This window comes from Bidens hawaiensis, unplaced genomic scaffold (assembly GCF_021521415.1).
Source record: "Bidens hawaiensis isolate Kalapana, Puna unplaced genomic scaffold, B.hawaiensis_p1.1 tig00001032_1, whole genome shotgun sequence".
NCBI lineage: Eukaryota > Viridiplantae > Streptophyta > Magnoliopsida > Asterales > Asteraceae > Bidens > Bidens hawaiensis.
This window is the reverse complement of record NW_027491060.1, coordinates 854,897-877,706: the sequence shown is the minus strand read 5'-3', so window position 1 is coordinate 877,706 and position 22,810 is coordinate 854,897. Positions and strand designations below refer to the sequence as shown.

Here is a 22,810-nt window from a genome sequence, read left to right as displayed (position 1 = left end):
TATTGAAGCTCAATGCGTGAAACCAAACCATTAGTAACGATTCACTTTAAATTTTCGACGATTCAGTTTTGGTTTTCAGTAACAAAAAATCAAACCAACGGTTTGTCTCACAGTTTAACTTAGAAACCGTTAAAACCAAATTGTAAACGCCCATACGTAACATGTTAATTTTTTTAATTGAAAAAAACTATAGTAATACCATACCCAAATTAAAGGCAATAAAATGCTCATTTTTATGGTGCAATTTTTAAAAAATATATATTAACGTATGTAAAAGTTACGTTTGTTGGAAAATCTTTGGTGTGAAGTTAGTTACAATTAAGATCAAAAGGAATACATGGGTAAAGATGAAGGTTCAAAGTTGTAACTATTTCCATGCATATTTTCTAATGGACAAGTTTGTCTCTATATAGATATGGTTTATCACATTTTTTATTTTTGTTGTTCTTTTTAAAATAAATCAATCCTAGCAACAAAATTAGCTTATTTTTTAATTGATAAAAGATTTGGTACTTATTAAAAATAATAATTTCGCTTATTTATATTGAAAATAGAATTAATGGTTTAATTATTTAAACTTAACATTGTTTTTTCTTTTTCTTTTTCTTTTTTTTTAATTTAGTTACGGTTTATTTAAAACACGTTTATTTAGTAAGGTTTTCACGGCCAACGAGATGCATTCTCCCACCCCACAACCCTAAAACCAAAGGGTTCAATAATTAAAAGGTTGTTAATTTGAAAACGAAAAAAAAAAGGATTGGTGTCGATTGAATCTGACACCATATGTGTATCCTGCCATTTTATCACCTCCTCTCATTATCCATTAGTTACCATGTTACCATTTTAATGAGATCTTGTTTGTTTTAGGCTTAGGATTCTTTCACACCACTTATGATCCTCACACACATTTTTTTTCTTATACAACTCTTATAGGGCTATACGGTCGTATAGCACCTGAATCGTGTCAGTTTATGTCTGATGTTGTCGGCCATCATTTATAATGCCTCGTATAGGCCTATACGGGTCGTATAGACATGTTTTTTGAAAAAAAATTTGATATATTATCTGACTTGCATCATATTTTTTTAGCAATTTTAGACGTTCTTCTTTTCGACCATTTCATATGTTGTTTCACTTATATAGAATTATGTTTTATATTAAAAAGTTGAATGATATGATATTTTAGAATTTAATAAATTGTCTTGTAATATTTACATAACACGTTTGACTAAGTAATTTGTAGGTGTACCCTCAAGAACATTCGTTTAAAATTATATTATGTTACACTTTATAATAGTCCATACACAATAATCAATCAATGATTAAGCAAACAAGAAAACATTTGGCCAAAACATACTGATAAACATCTGGTCCACATACATTAAAATAAAAGTGCACCTCAAAATACATCATGTTCTAAACACATGGTCCACATACATAAAAGTAACTAATTTACCCTAACATACATCAAGTTTTAAACGTGGTCCACGTACATAAAGTTCATAATATTGCACATCAAGACATAATGAAAATAAAATAAGAACTACTATGGTGGATGCCCATTTGCTTGTGGCTCCGGTGTCGGTGGTGAGCCAAGTATATCCGGCACATTGGGAAGTGGAATGCATTCCTCCGTCGCCTTGCGGATCATCCAATCCATCATCTACGTTTTACGGCAGCGATTAACAGTGGTCAAAAGGTAGTCTGAATTTTTCTGCAAATGTTTTCTCTACGGTCGTATAGCCCTATACGACCGTATAGGTTTCATGGTTTGTCAGGGAGCAATACGAGCTATTTAATGCCTATACGGCTCGTATAGGTCTATACGGTCGTATAGGCAGCAAAAAGTTGTTTTTGTCCCTTTGTCAGTCATCCGTACCCTATACGGCCGTATAGGCCTATACGACGGCCGTATAGGCCTATACGACCCGTATAGACATGTGGGGGTGGTGTATGAATATTACATCCCTTGTTTTATTCACTTTCATAAGTTATTATACAGTCTATTATTTTAAACTGTTATTTTTACTAAAGAACTTATGCATGTAAATGCATAATCCACTATTATACAAGAAGTGAATAATGAATATATATAAAGTTAAGAAGAAAAAACAACAACGTTTCTTACCAACTAAAATGTAAACGTGTTGGAATAACATGACAGTAATTTGATTTGAGATATTGAAAAAAATCTTGTGGACAACACTAAACACTTGACATTTTCAACACATACATTTACAATTACAATGTCCATATACCATTCTAATTTTAAGAAGAAAAAAGATAATCATCTTAATAACCAATAAATGTAGAATTTTAATCTTTTAAACGTAGAAGATTTTGTTGCAACAGAAAACAATTGTATATATTAAGGTTATTGAAATAATCTATATTTTAAGATAAATTATACGCACTTGAAGTAGTGGAAAAAATTATTGATCGGGTTCTTTCTTTTACTTGAAAAAATAAATGTAATTAGAAAACTATATAATATTAAATATGTGGTAGTCTAAATACAAGATAGTCGCCGTTTTAAGAAAAATGAGCCGAGTTATTACCCTCCCAAAAGGTTAAGTTCCAAAATACCAAAATTGTTATAACGATTAATGAGATACTCAATCTCTTGTAAACTAGAACACATGTTTTGAAAATTCTCGTTACATTAGAGTAGCATTGATTACTAATAAATTCAACTTGGGTTGAATGGTAGACTTTTAATGGTCATTAAAGATTGTCTTTAGTGATTTATAACCTTTAAATGGTTAAAATGTAGTCTTTAAGTCTGAATAATTAAGAGGTAGCATGTTAACCATTCAGATTTAAAGTTACCTTTTAACTATTAAGGCCATGAGGTATACTCTAACACATCTTAACTCCACATCTCTCATTTTTCTCTCATTCACTTTATCTCACCCAAATGAAATCCTTTTAACTTTATCTCATCCATACTAATTGTTAATTTAATGTGTTGTTATTTGCCTTTTAACCTGTTAAAAGCATAACCCTAGGCTCTTTTTAACAAATTTAACACAAGTGTGGAGTGGTTTAATCAATCTTTAAAGTGTCATGTCATTTTAATCTATGTTGGGGTTAGAGTATACCCCATGACTTAAGTGACTATGAACCATGAAGATGTGGCCTCTTAATGGTAATTAAGAAGCTATCAAATAACCCCATATCAACAAATATATATATATATATATATATATATATATATATATATATACATATTAGATTGAGGCCCAAAACTATGTAGTCCCAAAGCCCTAATTTTGTTTTGTTATACTAATAGACCGGTCATGTAACCATGTTACGACTCTACACACACATATAACATATGTATTACCCTTTCGGACGAGTACAACTTGACAAAAGTATATGTCTTGGTACCAAGGCCGACTATAAGGTGTGGCAATGTGGTAGACGACCACAAGCCCAACACCCCGCTAGGCCCAGATTTATTTAAAATTAAATGTATTTTTATTAAAAACAATATGTATATTTATTGTTTAAACAATGACTTTCAACCAAAGTGAGTTTTAGTTTCATTTTAGACATGTTTAATACAATTTTTTATACAAAACTTTTTTATACAACCCCAATTATAACCAAATAAGCTTATATAAAAATTAATTTGTTTAAATCCAACAAAATACTCATTCTATTTAAGACGTAAAAAAATTTTGTCCTTCAACCCAATTTTTTTTTTCATTTTTAGAGCTGGCCCTGCCTGGTACTCTTCTAGTTTTAACTCTCTCAATTCGAAATGCATGTCATCAAATGATTAAACGTGTTCAACTGTTTCTTAGCTAAATCCTAAACGAGTATTTTATTATCACTAGAGATAGATATATATGATAAAGTTTTACATTATCCACACTGAATTCTTTCATATCAGTTATAACAAGACATATATACTTGCAGTCGTTTTCCGTCTTATTACGTAGGTATTGTAATTATAAACTTTTATAAATATATAAATATATTTCTTTAACAAAATCATCTAACCGACTATAAAACAAATTATTATAAATTTTATCGCACATACTAAAAAGTCTAGAACCAATAATAACCCAACAACACATCCCAGGGGCATTATCGTAACTTCCCACTCGGAAACCACGCGCTAGGGCAGATCCAACCTCATCCGCCTATAAATACCCCACTCCACCTTCATTCTCTCTTGATGCAACCACGCCTTCGATCTGAAGAGCGATCCGGTTTAGCACACCAACGCTAAACTAAACTCAACAATCAATCATCAATCAATTCAAATCCACACATCATATTAACTCAAACTCCTAATTCAATTCACAATTCCGTTTATTATTCGGTTTTCACTATTTCAAAACCCTAATTTGCTCGTTTAATCGTTTTGTTGACGATCTGTCCGTACAGCGATGGATATTCGGTTTCCGTACTCGCCTGCGGAAGTGGCGAAAGTCCGTGTGGTGCAGTTCGGCATACTCAGTCCAGATGAAATTGTAATCATTAATAATAATTAACCCATTTTTTGTTAATTCAGTTGCTCTGGTTGTTCTGGTTTGGTTATGTAGATGAAATTCGATGAGTGTTTGCTCGGTTTAATATGATTTTGGTAGTGATTTTGGAGTTTGTATTGGTTTTCATTTGGAGATAGCTATTGGCGTACTGTGTGTGTTGTGTATTGCTTTTGACTTCTTTGTGTTATTGGAATCTCAATAGGTTATTGACTTGAACTGAGTGTTTAAATGAATGAATGAAACCTTCTGTTTGTTGATGTGTAAGAGATGGTTTTGGATACTGAGTTTCGTGCCAGGAGAACCTTTTTTATTTTGGAGCTGAAATGTGTTGTAATTTGCTTTTGAATTCTTTGTATTATTAGAATTAACACGTTCGTGACTTGAACTGAGAGTTTAAATGAGTAAATGAAACTTTCTGTGCTTGTTTATGTGTAAGAGATGGTTTTGGATACTGAATTTTGTGCGAGTAGAAGAGATAATTTTGGACTTGAAGCAGATACTATTTGTTCGGTCTAACATGATTTTGCCAAAAAAATTAGAGTTTATGATGAGTTTTTATTGGTTTCAAACCAGTGGCGTCCTGTATGTGTATATTTCTTTTGACGTATTTGTATCACTACAATCGACAGTCTTTACTTGAACTGAGGGTTAGAATGAGTAATTGATGAGCAAATGATACTTTCTGCATTTGCTTATTTGAAAGAGATGATTTTGGATACTGAATTCTGTGCTAGTAGAACAGTTTTCATTTTGGACTTGAAGCAGATACTATATGTTTGGTTTAACATGGTTTTGTTATAACCTTTTGAGTTTATGATAGGTTTTCATTGTTTTCTAGTTGGAGATGACCTATATACGTTGTCTTGCGTTGTTAATATGCTTTTGACTTTTTATGTATCTTTAGAATGTGTAAACTGAAACTTTCTGCACTTGTTTATGTGAAAGTGATTGCTTTTTTGATACTGAATTTTGTGTTGTTTTCTTGTTGCAGAGGCAAATGTCTGTTGTGCATATAGAGCATGGTGAAACGACTGAGCGGGGAAAACCAAAAGTAGCTGGACTTAGTGACCCGAGGCTTGGGACTATAGATAGGAAGATGAAATGTGAGACATGTACGGCTAATATGGCTGAGTGCCCGGGTCATTTTGGGCATCTTGAGCTTGCCAAACCCATGTTTCATATTGGATTTATGAAGACTGTGCTCAGTATAATGCGATGTGTATGCTTCAATTGTTCAAAGATCCTTGCAGATGAGGTACCTTATACTGAAGTGATTTGGGTTTGTTGTGTTTATGTGTGTAATGGAATTTGACCTTCCTTCCTAACAATAAATATACGATATCTTTGGTTTTATACCGCTCCACATTAGACGGCGATGGAAAAGATTTTGAAACCCAAGAATGAAGAATTATTTTGCATGACTATTTGTAGCATCATATATGTTTCTTGAAAACTTGCTGAGAAAAATGATGCATAGTAACATATATGGTATTCTCTAGATTCTGTTTTGATCTCTGGATTTTCTGAAATTTGTTTACTCTTATGGATTCACAAAAAGTTCATAACCTGTTAAGGTGGGTTGATTTGTTGTTTAGTTGAATATATGCATTATTCAATCTTGTCTAACTTATAACTTGTTGATCCTCTCCACGTGTGCATCTTTGTGTTGGATGTAAGAAATTCACTTACACACCTCGTCATTGTTTCTGCTTCTACAGGAAGATCATAAATTCAAGCAAGCTCAAAAGATAAGAAACCCAAAAAATAGGCTTAAGAAGATATTAGACGCATGCAAGAGCAAAACTAAATGTGAAGGTGGTGATGAGATTGATTCTCAAAACCAGGACAGTGATGAGCCAGTTAAGAAGAGTCGAGGGGGTTGTGGGGCCCAGCAGCCCAAGATTACTATTGAAGGTATGAAAATGGTTGCAGAATACAAGCTTCAGAAAAAGAAAAGCGATGACTCTGAACAGCTACCTGAGCCGGCTGAAAGAAAACAGCAGCTTTCTGCAGAAAGAGTATCATTCTGGAACTTGTTTCATTTTTTACATGTTCACTTGCTGTGTTTCTTTCTTTTTAAGGCTTATGAGTATCACCTTCTTCCAGGTTCTAAGTGTTTTAAAGCGAATAAGTGATGAGGACTGCATACTTCTGGGCTTGAACCCTAAATATGCTCGTCCAGATTGGATGATATTGCAGGTCCTTCCAATACCACCGCCTCCAGTTAGACCGTCTGTGATGATGGACACTTCCGCTCGGAGTGAGGCAAGTTTCTTGATTATATAATCCGACCCGCACCCCACCCCACTCTTTCACACACCACACACACAAGTGCCCTGATTGATATCTGCATTATATCTTTAACATCTTCTAAGGCTTAATTCTCACTTTTTATCTGTCTTTTACTCGTTTTTGAAACAGGACGATTTAACTCATCAACTGGCTATGATAATCAGACACAACGAGAACCTGAGGAGGCAAGAGAGGAATGGAGCTCCTGCTCACATTATCTCTGAATTTGCCCAGTTACTGCAGTTTCATGTTGCTACATATTTTGATAATGAGCTTCCTGGTCAGCCAAGGGTATGCATATGTCTCTTTATATGAAACTGTACATGAATTGTAGTATTCTTACATTTCCATGACTTAATATTTTTGTTATTCCACAGGCTACACAGCGGTCAGGTCGTCCTATCAAATCAATATGCAGTAGGCTTAAAGCAAAGGAAGGTAGGATCAGAGGTAACCTGATGGGGAAGCGTGTTGATTTTTCAGCACGTACAGTTATTACTCCAGATCCAACGATAAACATTGATCAACTGGGAGTACCATGGAGTATTGCTCTTAATCTTACTTATCCTGAGACAGTCACTCCTTATAACATGGAAAGGTCCGCAAACATTTGGGAATACTTTTCTTCTGATTGTTTACTTCGTCTATTCAATTTTTGGGTTTTAATTTTTGTTTTTCATTTTATATTAGGTTAAAGGAGCTTGTTGAGTATGGTCCCCATCCCCCTCCTGGTAAAACTGGAGCTAAATACATTATCAGGGAAGATGGTCAAAGGCTTGATCTTCGTTACTTGAAGAAAAGCAGTGATCATCATTTGGAGTTTGGATACAAGGCATGTTATTGTCTCGTCAAATTTTTTTGTGTTTTATTGAAAGTTAATGTTGTCAAGTTGTCATCTTTAACAATCTTGTCACAGGTGGAGCGACATTTGAATGATGGAGATTTTGTTCTTTTCAATCGACAACCGAGTCTGCATAAGATGTCTATAATGGGGCATAGGATTAAGATCATGCCATATTCTACCTTCCGGTTGAATTTGTCAGTCACTTCACCATATAATGCTGATTTTGACGGAGATGAAATGAACATGCACGTACCTCAGTCATTTGAAACAAGAGCAGAGGTGCTTGAGTTGATGATGGTACCTAAATGCATTGTCTCTCCTCAAGCAAATCGGCCTGTTATGGGTATCGTGCAAGATACACTACTAGGTTGCAGGAAAATCACCAAGAGAGATACCTTTATTGAGAAGGTGATTGTTACGCCCGTGTTTGTTTAATCCAACAAACGAGTGAACACAACCTATTGTGCTTGTCTTTTCATGATATATTCTTTTGTTTAATTCTCTCTACATATGCAGGATGTCTTTATGAACATATTGATGTGGTGGGAGGATTTTGATGGAAAAGTACCAACACCTACTATTTTGAAACCTAGACCCCTATGGACAGGGAAGCAGGTGTTCAATCTGATTATTCCAAAACAGATTAATCTCATTAGAACAGCAGCTTGGCATTCAGAAACTGAAACTGGCCACATGACACCTGGTGATACTCAAGTTAGAATAGAGAAAGGGGAGGTCATTACTGGCACTCTTTGTAAAAAAACCCTTGGAGCATCTACAGGAAGTCTTATACATGTCATCTGGTGTGTTTTCCGGAATGTAACTATCATATTTTCTACGATAAACTAGTTTGCATGCATGTAATTTGTGATTATAATATTGCAGGGAGGAAGTTGGTCCAGATGCTTCTCGTAAATTTCTTGGGCATACACAGTGGCTTGTTAACTACTGGCTTTTGCAACAAGGGTTCAGTATCGGTATTGGAGACACAATTGCTGATGCATCCACCATGGAAACAATCAATGAAACTATTTCTAAAGCTAAGAATGAGGTGAAAGAACTTATTAGGGCTGCTCAGGAAAAACAGTTGGAAGCAGAGCCTGGTCGGACAATGATGGAGTCATTCGAAAACAGAGTCAATCAGGTACCTGATTATTCTCCGATACTTTTCAATTGCACAATATGATGTAGAACTGTAATCTTAAATCTGTTCTCATGATTTTGCTTGCAGGTGCTGAACAAGGCTCGTGATGACGCAGGAAGCAGTGCCCAAAAAAGTTTATCAGAAAGCAACAATCTCAAGGCAATGGTCACGGCAGGTTCGAAAGGAAGTTTCATCAACATATCACAAATGACTGCTTGTGTGGGACAACAGAACGTGGAGGGTAAGCGTATCCCATATGGTTTCATTGACCGAACGCTTCCTCATTTCACAAAAGATGATTACGGACCTGAAAGTCGTGGGTTTGTGGAAAACTCTTATCTTCGAGGGTTAACACCACAGGAGTTCTTTTTTCATGCCATGGGTGGTAGAGAAGGGTTGATTGATACGGCAGTGAAAACATCTGAGACTGGTTATATTCAAAGGCGTTTAGTAAAAGCTATGGAAGATATCATGGTGAAGTATGATGGTACAGTTAGAAACTCTTTAGGAGATGTTATCCAGTTTCTGTATGGTGAAGATGGTATGGATGCGGTTTGGATTGAGAGTCAGAAACTCGATTCGTTAAAAATTAAGAAAAAGGAGTTTGATCGGCTTTACAAATATGAGATTGATGACCAGAACTGGAATCCTAGTTACATGTTGCCAGAACACGTTGAAGATCTGAAAACAATCCGGGAGTTCAGAAACGTGTTCGACGCTGAGGTGCAAAAACTCGAAGCTGATCGAATCCAGCTTGGGACCGAGATTGCAACTACCGGTGATAACTCGTGGCCAATGCCTGTGAATCTCAAACGTCTAATTTGGAACGCTCAAAAGACGTTTAAGGTGGATTTGAGGCGGCCTTCTGATATGCACCCGATGGAAATTGTGGAGGCAGTTGATAAGCTTCAAGAGAGGCTGCGGGTTGTTCCGGGTGATGATTTGTTGAGCATTGAAGCTCAAAAGAATGCAACTCTGTTTTTCAACATTCTTCTGCGAAGCACGTTTGCTAGCAAACGGGTGTTAAGCGAGTACAGGCTTACTCGTGAGGCGTTTGAGTGGGTTATTGGTGAGATCGAGTCAAGATTTCTACAGTCTCTTGTTGCACCTGGAGAAATGATTGGGTGTGTTGCAGCACAGTCGATTGGTGAGCCCGCGACACAGATGACTTTAAACACTTTCCATTATGCTGGTGTGAGTGCCAAGAATGTGACCCTCGGTGTTCCTCGTTTGAGAGAAATCATTAACGTTGCTAAAAAGATCAAAACTCCTTCATTGTCGGTTTATTTGAAGCCCGATGTCAGCAAGACAAAGGACAGGGCTAAAAATGTCCAGTGTGCTCTCGAGTACACGACACTGAGGAGTGTGACTCAAGCTACCGAAGTATGGTATGACCCGGACCCCATGAGTACAATTATAGAAGAAGATGTTGATTTTGTGAAATCATACTATGAAATGCCTGATGAAGAAATCGACCCCGATAAGATATCGCCTTGGCTGCTTCGTATTGAGTTGAATCGGGAAATGATGGTTGATAAGAAGTTGAGCATGGCAGATATTGCTGAGAAGATTAATCTCGAGTTTGATGATGATTTAACGTGTATATTCAATGATGACAATGCTGAGAAGTTGATATTGCGTATACGCATTATGAATGACGAGGCTCCCAAAGGCGAGTTGCAAGACGAGTCTGCTGAAGATGACGTGTTTCTGAAGAAAATTGAAAGTAATATGCTGACAGAAATGGCGTTGCGTGGGATTCCCGACATCAACAAGGTGTTTATTAAATCGGGTAAAGTTAACAAGTTTGATGAGAATGAAGGATTCAAGCCGGAAGTTGAATGGATGCTTGATACAGAAGGTGTTAATCTGTTGGCTGTTATGTGCCATGAAGATGTTGATGCATTGAGGTCAACTAGTAATCATTTGATTGAAGTGATTGAAGTTCTTGGCATAGAAGCTGTGAGGCGGTCTTTACTGGATGAGCTTCGGGTCGTGATTTCATTCGATGGGTCATATGTTAATTACAGGCATTTGGCTATATTATGTGATACTATGACCTATCGTGGTCACCTTATGGCTATAACACGTCACGGGATTAACAGGAACGATACCGGGCCAATGATGAGATGTTCGTTTGAAGAAACAGTTGACATTCTTCTCGATGCTGCTGTGTATGCAGAAACTGATTACCTTCGCGGAGTTACTGAGAATATTATGTTGGGTCAGCTTGCTCCTATAGGGACGGGAGATTGTGCTTTATTGTTAAACGAGCAGATGCTACAACAAGCTATTGATGTCCAGCTTCCTAGCTATATGGATGGGCTCGACATCGGGATGACACCTGGACGGTCCCCAATTACTCCTTATCATGATGGAATGATGTCACCCACCAATTATTTACACAGCCCGAATTTAAGATTGTCACCGTTTAATGATGCACAGTTTTCGCCTTATGTGGGTGGGATGGGATTTTCTCCGGCATCATCACCTGGCTATAGCCCTTCATCTCCAGGTTACAGTCCAAGTTCTCCTGGCTATAGCCCGACCTCTCCTGGTTACAGCCCGACCTCACCTGGCTACAGCCCGACCTCACCTGGTTATAGCCCCACTTCACCGACTTACAGTCCAAGTTCACCTGGCTATAGTCCAACTAGCCCTACCTACTCACCGACTTCACCTAGCTACTCTCCTACATCACCTAGCTACTCTCCAACATCACCTAGCTACAGCCCCACGTCTCCCAGTTACTCACCCACATCACCTAGCTACAGCCCCACGTCTCCAGCCTACAGTCCCACTTCACCAGCATACAGTCCCACATCCCCAGCATACAGCCCTACCTCACCATCCTACAGCCCCACTTCACCATCTTACAGCCCTACATCCCCATCTTATAGCCCTACCTCACCATCTTACAGCCCCACCTCACCATCTTACAGCCCCACCTCACCTGCTTACAGTCCTACTTCTCCTGGCTACAGCCCTACTTCACCAAGTTACAGCCCAACTTCACCTAGCTACAGTCCAACTTCTCCGAGTTACAATCCGTCTTCTGCCAAATACAGCCCGTCTCTGGCTTATTCTCCTAGCAGTCCTAGGCTGTCTCCTTCGAGCCCTTATAGCCCGACTTCACCTAGCTACAGGTACCGATGCTAATCTCTCTGTTTTGAAACTTAAATGTGTTTTTATATGGTCCATGAGTTGGTTAAATTTAAATAATTATTGTTAAAAGGCTTCCGCCTACTTTACTCTAATTAAATGTTGAATTTTCCTTTGCAGCCCGACTTCGCCGTCGTATTCTCCAACATCTCCATCTTACTCGCCTTCAAGCCCTACTTACAGTCCCAGCAGGTATGTTTATTATATTATATTTAATATCATTTGCAAGTACTGCAAACTCTTATTTGTCTGGCAACCTGAAAAGAAACCAGTATATTCAATCTACAACACGGAGTCATTTTTACTCAAATGTTTAGATTATTATCAAGTAGTATCACATTTGTGAATTGTGTTTTGACACTAGTTAATCATTAAAAAGTTAATCATTAAAAAATATGGATAGAAGTGATTTGGGAATTTTCAGATGTATTTAGTAGTGTACATATCTAGTTGTCATGGGCTTGATATTTGTGTCTTTCTGCAGTCCTTACAACTCTGGTGTGGGCCCTGACTACAGCCCAAGCTCGCCACAATACAGGTGACTTCATCTCATCTTTCGGTTTTCATTTATAGTTCATGGCGTTATAATACCTGATTACTTTTTAATTCTTGGAGGGCTTGTTTGAGCTCAGCTCGATTTGAGCATAACGAGCTGTTTTTGAGTAGCTCACACGTGGCTCGTGTACACCTTTAATTTAGAACGGTCTTTTGAACTAATAAATTATGGACTTGGGGCAAATTTGGCATTTTATAGTCGATTTTTTCATACCATTAATTGATTGTTTCTGGGTTTATTTCAGTCCAAGTGCTGGATACTCACCAAGTGCACCCGGGTATTCACCATCATCGACCAGTCATGATGGGTCGAGATCTTAAGTGGAAGTTGTATCAACTCAAATCCATTCAGTTTTTCAGATGATGGTGTATGATACTATGACTTTTGACATGTTTGGTATAAAAGTGAGACTAGACTATTGTGTATGAAACAAAGTCAAATTATATCGTATTTTGTTGGGATTTATTAAAACTTTAAATCATATCATATTTGTTTGTAAATATACGTTAAAAAGACTAAACTTGTCGTATTTTAATGAATATTTCTTAACAAGAGAATATTAATACTTGATTGTAAAATATATTTTAATTTTTAAACATTTATTTTCCATGCCTTTTTTTGTTTGTTTATAAGAAACAATATAGTTTTCATTCGTTATTTTAGATACTCTTGCATACTTCTTTTATTTAGTTTGTAGATGTATATTTTGTGTATTATTATTAACAATTCTAAAAGGTCCTTATGTTGATTAAAGTAATTGTATCCCTGTGTTTATTAGGCGGTGATAAATAGTAAAAAACTTATTACTGTTTGTAAAAAAATAAGGTTTTATAAAGTAACTATTAAATTTTTATTATGATCTTTGTAGTTCAAACTCCCTAGGGTAATCTTAAAAAGTACATTATACTATTCTGGATTAAGAATAAGATATGACAAAAAATGTTGACACTTTATTAAAGAAGACTAGACAGTAAATAACAATTTTAAAAGGGTGCATTCTTTGCTAAAAGCTTGAATACTTATTGTTGAAAAAGGGGTGGGGCTATTTGTTTCCCTTAATATAACAATTCAGACGTATGCATTTGATTCGGGTAGTAGATACAAGGATCATTAAGAGTATTTAGCTCGTTTAAAAAAGGGATATTGAATTTTAATAATTTGAATTTTGACCTATTGGCCGATATTAAACCCAACTTAAGAAACCCTAGGTTAATCTCTACTTTCACCCTATTGGCATTTATCGAACATTTTCCTAACAGAAACTAACCTAGTTAGTTTTAGAGCAAAAAATGTGATTTCTCAAAGTTTTGATTAAACTTCAAAACCCACTGTCGTCACCATTGTCGCTGCCGCCATCACTGCCACATCGTCACGCCACTACCACCACCGTCCTACCACCGCCACCATCACCATTATATATATATATATATATATAGGGGAGGGTTATCCTAAAAACAAGTAGTTTCCTAGGAAGACTAAGAATAAATCATAGCCATTAGATCATATCAATCAATGGTTGAGATTTAAAATTACCAAATACCGTCATAGTTTCCTAGAATTATTCTTTCACCATAGGTTTTAATGTCAAATGTCAAAATTCTATTGGTTCTTACCATTCCTAGGAAACTTCTTCTTTTTATTTGAACCCTTTTCTATATATATATATATAGGGGAATGTTAACGTACAAATGAAATTAACGTGCTAAACGTGAGAATCAAGTAGAATAATTATGTATACAAGTAGAGTAATTATTTAATTACTATATGATAATTACTCTACTTGATTCTCATGTCATATTGGTGGTCTGAAAAGTGGTGTGGTGGCGGTAGGGCAATGTCGACGGCGGTGGGTTTTGAAGTTTAATTACCCTTTTCATTTGTCAGCCAAACTTGGAGAAATGACATTTTTTACCCTAAAACTAACTGGGTTAGTCTCCGTTCGATGGAGGCCTATAGAGTGAAATTGGGATTAACCTAAGGAATTTCTTAAGTTTGGATTAATATCGGTCAATAGGCCAAATTTCAGATGATTAAAACCCAATATTGCTTTTTAAAAAATGCATCTAAATGAATTTTTGAACCTCTGATTTGGTAAGTGATAAATTAAAGCTGAATGAAATATGGACTAGAATAGCCCTCAACCTAATACATGTTCTATGTTCGTTCCCTCAACCTGATAGCGCATCCTTCCAACTAGAAATTACTTAGATTTTTTGCATTCGTAAGAAAATGTATGAACATTGGAGCAATAATAAAACCGAGTGTGTTTGTAGTTAGAAAAAGTATGAATAATTTTATTTGACCAATAATGAATTCTAATAATTATTTCACAATTTCGTTTCTTTTATTTAAAACATCGTTACGTCTTGTACGGAAACCCTTAATACTAATAATCTAAATGTTGGTTGCATACTAAAAGTTTGATCAGTGACAATTTTAACTCCCTTTAGCAAAAACATCATAGATGTTATACTTAATTTTGTTTGTTTGTATCTCCATTATGTTATACTTAAGTTTGGATGCGCCATTATGTTGTACATTACGCGTTTAGATAACGATAAGGCAGTACTATACCCAATCAAGCCTCATAAGAGTTCATACCGGTCATGGCGTCATGCTATGAAAATATCCATTTGACCCATCTCCCTTTTATCATTTATATTTTTGTAAAACATAGCCCGAATCGATCCATTCATAAGCAAACGAGTCACGTTTGTTGCACACCATTTCAAAACAATTGAATATGTTAAATGCAGCCCCAAATATGCATGCAGAACATCAAGGAAAAAAAAGGCTAAAATAAAAATGGAACTTGAATTTTATCTAGTTTACTTGAGAATTAACACAACTAATACAACAATAATTATACCAATTTCAACATCTCAAAATCTCTCCTCTCAAACTAGATTGTAAGTTCTTTAGATAAGTTTCTTCTTGTGGAAGAATCGTTGCAAGTACCATACCTGCAAAACCGAAGCTCCAATGCACACGCCAAGAGACATGATGCTGAACCAAGCCACTTTCGCGTTCGTCTTTTCACTAACTTCCCTCATCTCTGCCTCCCTGTATCACAAACATAACTTTATCTTATTTGGGGTATATAATAATATTACTTGATAATAATTTTCTTTGAATATGATAATCCATGCATTCAAACCTAAATCATTTTGATTTTCTGAACAATGGTTCATATTTTTAAAATCTTATACTTCTTAAACAAAAATGTATGTACACAAAAAATCATTTAACTAAATATTTCATATGTTTTTATTATTAATCGTCTACCTACACATGGCTTACGATTGTGTAGGTTCTATATTTGGTGTGGATTTGCAATGTTAAAAAATACGAAGACCTAACTAAACAAAATATGGAGTCTGAAGTAGTAAACGGAACAATAAAAATAATTTAAAATTTTGACATCCGGTCTGACAACACAGTCCAGTAACCGGCCGGTTAGTTAAAATGGATTATGTTCAAATAGACTCAACCGGACCAATTATATCTCTCTTACTAACCGGTCCAGGTATGAACACATTAGAATAAATAAATGATTCCTATAGAAAAGCAATAATAATAATAATTCTAGAAATAAGATGAAATTTACCTGTTCTTCAAATAGATCAAATTTTCATGAATAGCTTCAACAGCACCTTCAAGTTTTGTCAATTCAAATTCAACACCCTAAACACAATTATCACGTGCAAATGAAGACAGCAAATTAATTAGAAGTGGCAATTTCAACCCAAAAGTTATATGAAAGCACACCAATAAGAATTGCATTTTTATTTTAAGATATAAAAAGACTAGCCATAAAGAAAATGGTTCAAATAGTTTGTAATGCAATCAAATACTTACAAACTACCAAAGCGTTTTTCATTTAAAACAAGAATTTGGTAATCATATTAAATGCATGAAGCCATGAACTACTTACAAAATTCAAAAAGTGGAAACATAAAAAGTGTTAGGCAAGTCAACCATGGACCCGCGCCAAAAAACGACCCATTTAACCCAAACCAGTTAAGTCCCATAAACCGACCCACCCATTTTATTACATCTACAATAAATTAAAATTAATGTGGATTGCAGCAATTAAATGTAATAACCTCTATTTTTTCTTTCTTTGCAACAGACTCCCAATCTTTTGCAGCAATACCAACACGCCAGTCAAGACTAACGGTCAAACGATCACCAGCACGATGATTCCCATCTATCCAAAAGCATGCCAAATAGTTGCCTGATTCTGTTGTTGTAAATGCAAATTGACCATGAGTCACGTTCTCGTTATGATGAAGATTGTTCCCGTATGGCGAAGTTACCTTTGAAAATGAAACATCTAATATTATTATTATATTTCACAATTCTCATGACACGCTTGAAAACACACACACACTATAAGTTTACAAATCTATGCATTTTATAATTCTGGAATATAATTAAGTATACCCGGGTCATAATTATAGCCACAACAGCATTTGTAACCATCCAACAATCCAAGTGAAGTAACTTCCGGTTTAAGGTTTATGTAGTTTTCCATTGTCAAAATTTTTCCATGTCTTATATTATACACACAGGTGAATGTTAACATCAAGATTTTCCACATAAAGATTAGTATTGTTTTTCTCAATATAGGTTGTACTATAAAATGATATAATTAAACACCTCAATAAAAGTTGATGTATTCCAAAACATATTAATGGACTATATGATAATAGCATAGGAGCCACACTTAGATTTAAAATGTGTGTGGCGATTAGGGTCCTCGATACCGAGGGGTAGGGCTGTAAGCGAACCGGACGTCCGATCGAGGGGTAGGGCTGTAAGCGAACCGGACGTCCATCGGACGTCCGGTTGTCCGCTCGGCAAGAAGTTCGTTTGCGTTTGTCCGTTTAATAAACGAACCGGACATGGACAAAAAAGTTTCGTTCGGTAAGCTTAATGGACGAACACGGACAAAGGCCAGGTTCGTTCAATAGTGTCCGTGAACGTCCGTTTGATTACGTCCTGTAATGTCCGTTCGGTAACATCCGTAAGGATAGGTTTGTGTATGTTCGTCCGTCGTTAATGAAAGTATTAATGTTCATTGTTCATTAGTGTCCATTAATGTTTATATGTGTGTTTGTCAATTAATGTTTATTAGTGTCCGTTAATGTTCACGTGTTCGTTTGTCCATTAGAGTCTATTAGTGTCCGTTTGCCCATTAGTGTTCGTTTGTCCATTAGGGTCCGTTAACGTCCGTTTACAATATTAACGGACGGACATGGACGGACACGGACAAACTCAGTTTCTTAATGGACGGACACGGACATAAATTTCCGTTCGGTAGAGTGTTCGTGAACCGTCCGTTTGTCCGTCAAAACCTTAACGGACGGACACGAACAAGGTCTCGTCCGTGTCCGTCCGGTCCGTGTACACCCCTACCGACGGGTGAGACGAAGAATCTAGCCTAATTAGCAATTATAGATTATAATCATCCAACTAATACAAAAACTAATAACAAATCAAAAAAATGTGGCGTTAGTGTCATCACTTTTTTTATGTAATTGAGATTCACACAGTTCGCATGTGTAGATTCAGATAATCAGAATGATATTAATATACATATTGTCTTTAAATCTTTCCTCTTTATGTATGCTATATTTAGATATTTCCGTATCAAATCTAGTACTCATAAAATCTAAACTTGATCTCTATTTCTTCTAGACACAAAGATCACAAATATTGCTTGTATGCCACCAAAGGGGATGTTTGGATAGATTGTATGAGATAGTGCCTGGAATTATTTCTGGTTCTTAAAGCCGTAATTATTAGTTTTCTTTGCTACTGATATCACTTTGATTACCTAATCCCCTTAACAATTAAAGCAAAATCCAAACAACAGAAACTAATTATCAGATAATTTCTTGGTAACATACATCCAAACACCCCCTGTTAGACTCACCATATCATCAGACTCAACATCATGTGGCATTCTAATCAAGATGCAATTAGAGTCGTTCATTACTTGGTTCGAAACCGATTAAACCAAAAACCTAATAAAAAATACGGATACAATTAAAACCTAACCGAACAAATGGAGAATGATTAATACCTAACCGAATCGAATTAAAACTTAACCGAATAAATCAAATCCAATTAAAACCTAACCGCATAAACCAACACAAATTAAAACCTAACCGAATAAACCAAGACCAATTAAAACCTAACCGAATAAACCAACACCAATCGAAACCTAACTGAATTCAATTAAAATCTAACCGAATAAATCAAATCCTGTTAAAGCATAGTCGAATAAATCAAATCCAATTAAAACTTAACCGCATAAACCAACACAAATTAAAACCTAACCGAATAAACCAAGACCAATTAAAACCTAACCGAATAAACCAACACCAATTAAAACCTAACCGAATAAACCAACACCAACTAAAACCTAAGCGAACCAATTAAAATCTAACCGAATAAACTAAATTCAATTAAAACCTAGCCGAGTAAACCGACACCAACTAAAACTTAACCGTAGAATCGAATATCGAAAGCCTAACCTAATAAACCAAATCCGATTAAAACCTAACCGAATAAACCTAATAGCTGCAATCTAAATCATCAAATTACCTTCACTAATTGATGCTTATCAACTTCAATTTGACTAATCCAAGTCAACGAGATCAAGATCTAAACATTCAGATCGAGGATTACTACTACCTTGACGGAAATGGTGGCAGCAGGATGCAGATGCGAATCCTCCTGATGATTAACAACCGAGTAATCAGCAAGAACCACCACGTTGTTGTGAATATCTTCGGATACACACTTGGTACCTGATTCAGGTAAGTCTAACCAGATACCTTGTGTTGTGGTGAAACATAATAATAATATCATCAGAAGAACAACAACAGGTATGTGATGATGATGATGATTCCAGTTATTAGCTGCCATTGAAACTAACAGAGATCTGTGGTTGCCTCTTGTTCAAGATTATTATTATTATTATTATTATTATTATTATTATTATTATTAGTTAGTAGTTGAGTTGAGGAAATTATGTAGACTTTGATGGATAACTAATAAATATGTTATAACTATTTGTTACTCTTTTTCAATGCTAGGCCTTAAATTGGTAAGAGCATTCTCAGCCTATTTTCTATATTTGTGTGAGAAGGTTTTGTAAATTATATGAGTGGTTGTGAGTAGAGGAGAGAGAAAATATTATATGGGAAAGTTAAATTTGGGGTTTCACTGATCATACCGTATAATATTTTAATATTTTTTAAAAGTGGTTGTGAGTGAAAGAGAGAGAAAAGATAATGATAAAGGTATAAAAATTATTATTTAATTAAACAGGAGAGAAAAATATATAGATTTTTGGTGTAATATTATGATATATATGGATATATGGTAAGGAATGGGCTGTGAATGCTCTAATTAAAAGCTTTTAAAAATCATTTCCTTATATTATACCTTAACACAATATGTACATTTGTAATAGCTTATAATTTTAGCATCTGATTATGTAAAGAGGAAACCTTATCCCATTTTCAAAAGGATAGTTATAATAGTTCTATGTTAACGTCGTCGTTAGATGAATACAACTTGTTGTTTATTCAACCACATGTAACTTTGTCTTTAGAAAGCACATCTTTGTTGATGATAATAGCAAACACATTGAATGTTGAATTATGTAATGTGAAACAATGCATGACCTTTTGACGTTTTACATAAAACAAGAACTTTGCGTGTGAAGGTTTATTTGTTTACACTGCATTGAAGCATAATTACTGTAACAACTCGGGTTTTTCAAATCTATATTACCCGACCCGTTTTTATAATCGAGAAATTTTATCAATAAAAATATCGTGTATATCAAGTAGTTATTATATAATTTTTTATTTGTTTATTATATATATATAAATATATATATATATATATATATATAACTTTGAAAAACATGCATGTTTAGCCTAAATCTAAGCTTTTACCTTATTTTGTTTCCCTCCTCATATTACAGGGACCAAAGTGCAAATTATATATATATTTGTTATTTTAATCCAATAATCCATTAACCAAAACCCTTATCCACGACCCATATACCCGATTAGGATTCCTTGAGCCTCAACTTCGATGTAAACTTAGAATTTATCTGTGCTTATGATTCTTCATTCCTTTTTCGGGCTTACCGACTCAATTAATTTGGAAATCAAGATCTATATGATTCGTATTGCTTAATATGTTAAAACTGTCCTATCAATAGACCTTTTGTAATAAATCGAGTTTTTCATTTACATATTACCCGACCCGTTTTCGTTTTCGGGTAAATTTAAATCAACAACACATCGCTGGTATCGAACTAATATTATTTTTTTATTATTATCGTCATTATATTTAATTAATTATCGAATATAACTTTGATATATATAGTCATTTTACACCCTAGACTTTAGTTTTACCTTAATTTGTTTCCATCTTAGAATTTCAGGGACCAAACTGCAACATTTTCAAAAGATTACGATATCTTTTAATCAAACCCATTATCCAGATCCAACCCTTACCTATATACCCATTTTGAATGAAACCCGCAACCCGTATACGTTTCTTGAACCTTAATTATCGCATCTAATATAGAATTGATCTGTTTATATTAAACTCGTTACCATAATCGGCCTAACTGACCCAACTGATTAGGAAAGTATGATCAGTAATATACAATTTGATATTCTTACAAAACCGACAATTGCTAAATCAAGGTGGTGCCATCTAAATAACATTATAACCCAATTAAACAAGCAGATATCTTCTTCTTCACCTCGCGAATCAAACCCCCGAATTTAATCTTAATATCGTAACCTACTTTTATGGTTTTTGGATCGAGTTTGGCCGACACTACGAATTTAGAGTTCACCATCAACTAATCATCGATACTGGTAATTATTTTGTGTTTTTGATTCGTCTTTGTTCCGTAAACAAAAGCCTCAAATCAGTTTTATCAATCATTGACTGGTTAAATCAATTGTAGATCTAGGGTTCTTGGTTTTGGGGGTTTCTGTACATACTGGATATAAAATTTATTTTTCCTGACATACTAACTTGAACACTCGGAGCAGTTGGTATAGTGTGTCTGTTGGGACCTGGTGGTCGCTGGTTCGAATCCGGCCACCAGGGTTTTTGGTTTTTATTTTATTTTTTGAGCAGTTTTAGTAATAAATTTCAATAGACGATAATTCAATTATTAGTTGTAAATAAATAATATTGATGCGTGTTGTGTGGCTTGTATAAAATATGATAGATTGGATATTTAGCTTTTGCACAATATCGTGTTTTAAATTTATAAAAGTGATTTCTACAAAGACTAAACACACACAAAATAGGCAAGTGTACCTATCGTATATGTAGAATAGTATTGGTAAGAACCAAGTATTGATCCGTGGACACAAAGGTTCTAATAATAAATCGTTGTTTTACTTCAATCGGAGGTTTTAATCATTTTGAGGTTAATTTTTGAACTTTTTATAAAATATAAATAATTATATATATAATATAGGTGACCAAGATAAGAAATTCTAAGTGAGTTGTTCAATTATACGAAGGTTACCATCTAAGATCAAGAATCCACTCCATTTTAGCATTGATAATTAACATGTAGACATGTGATAAACTTACCGTAGCAATATATGATAAATAACTCCTTAACCCAAAGTGAGCATCTTTGGCACTAAGGAGATGATATGCGCATTTTTAAGTCCACCCTTTCCTAATGTCATACCATCTCAATGATGTCAATTTAAGTTGGCAAGTAGTTTCGTTAAGTAGAAAGATTAGGATTGACTTCAATTTCTCGAATACCAATTCTAACAACTTTGGGTGATTGTAGTTCATCACACAACCTCCCATTGGTTGATTTAAGTATGTTATGATTACACATTCCATTAACATATGGTTTCTTTAGCTAATTTGATATCCTAAGCAAAGCCATTTTCGGATTACCAAGGTTTAGAAAAATACACCATAACTTATATCTCATCATTTCTAAGTACAATATAAGGATCCATGTTTCGATAATGTATCAAATTATTTCTATCTTTCAAGAACATGAATCGATCATGAACGATTGCCAAAGAGATTGACAACCACCAACTTTGAATTAGTGATTTAAGATGGTGAAACATTTCTCAACAAAAGATAATTGTAATATAACCATGTACTTAACTAAACTACATCACATGTCTTGATTAATTATCAAGTAAAACAAAGTTTCTTCATAGATTTTAGATGGTAATAGGAGTTTAGCTCATAATGAGCATTATGATGAACAT

The 22,810-nt window shown here is 35.0% G+C and overlaps 2 protein-coding genes across 3 annotated transcripts; one reads left to right on the top strand and one right to left on the bottom strand.

The window, feature by feature from the left end:
• Positions 1 to 4,145: 4,145 nt before the first annotated feature.
• Positions 4,146 to 13,018, top strand: LOC143554336 (DNA-directed RNA polymerase II subunit RPB1-like). Of its 2 annotated transcripts, XM_077044119.1 has the most exons (14): positions 4,150 to 4,484; positions 5,494 to 5,757; positions 6,221 to 6,520; positions 6,609 to 6,767; positions 6,924 to 7,085; positions 7,172 to 7,392; positions 7,485 to 7,626; positions 7,711 to 8,046; positions 8,155 to 8,441; positions 8,524 to 8,782; positions 8,870 to 11,928; positions 12,065 to 12,136; positions 12,429 to 12,482; positions 12,745 to 13,016. In XM_077044119.1, exons 1-14 carry the CDS (start codon positions 4,401 to 4,403, stop codon positions 12,818 to 12,820), a joined length of 5,475 nt encoding a protein of 1,824 aa, XP_076900234.1. In that variant the 5' UTR covers positions 4,150 to 4,400; the 3' UTR covers positions 12,821 to 13,016. The 2 variants fall into 2 exon arrangements, with proteins under 2 accessions (XP_076900230.1, XP_076900234.1); XM_077044115.1 differs by having other exon boundaries at positions 4,146 to 4,484; positions 7,485 to 8,046; positions 12,745 to 13,018.
• A 2,152-nt stretch (positions 13,019 to 15,170) lies between these two features.
• LOC143554326 (transmembrane emp24 domain-containing protein p24delta3-like) lies at positions 15,171 to 19,509 on the bottom strand. Its single transcript, XM_077044109.1, has 4 exons — positions 19,206 to 19,509; positions 16,607 to 16,819; positions 16,108 to 16,184; positions 15,171 to 15,563 (listed from the first exon to the last, which is right to left on the bottom strand). The coding sequence occupies exons 1-4, from the start codon at positions 19,437 to 19,439 to the stop codon at positions 15,419 to 15,421; spliced, it is 669 nt and encodes a 222-aa protein (XP_076900224.1). The 5' UTR covers positions 19,440 to 19,509; the 3' UTR covers positions 15,171 to 15,418.
• Positions 19,510 to 22,810: the final 3,301 nt, after the last annotated feature.

Excerpts from the sequence above, each read along its gene's own strand:
- LOC143554336 (XM_077044115.1), top strand. The coding sequence starts at position 4,401 with ATGGATATTCGGTTTCCGTACTCGCCTGCGGAAGTGGCGAAAGTCCGT. Across the intron at positions 5,758-6,220 it reads CAAAGATCCTTGCAGATGAG|GAAGATCATAAATTCAAGCA; the intron begins GTACCTTATACT and ends CTGCTTCTACAG. Across the intron at positions 6,768-6,923 it reads ACACTTCCGCTCGGAGTGAG|GACGATTTAACTCATCAACT; the intron begins GCAAGTTTCTTG and ends TTTTTGAAACAG.
- LOC143554326 (XM_077044109.1), bottom strand. The coding sequence starts at position 19,439 with ATGGCAGCTAATAACTGGAATCATCATCATCATCACATACCTGTTGTT. Across the intron at positions 16,185-16,606 it reads CAAAGAAAGAAAAAATAGAG|GGTGTTGAATTTGAATTGAC; the intron begins GTTATTACATTT and ends AATTGTGTTTAG. Across the intron at positions 15,564-16,107 it reads TTGATCTATTTGAAGAACAG|GGAGGCAGAGATGAGGGAAG; the intron begins GTAAATTTCATC and ends TTTGTGATACAG.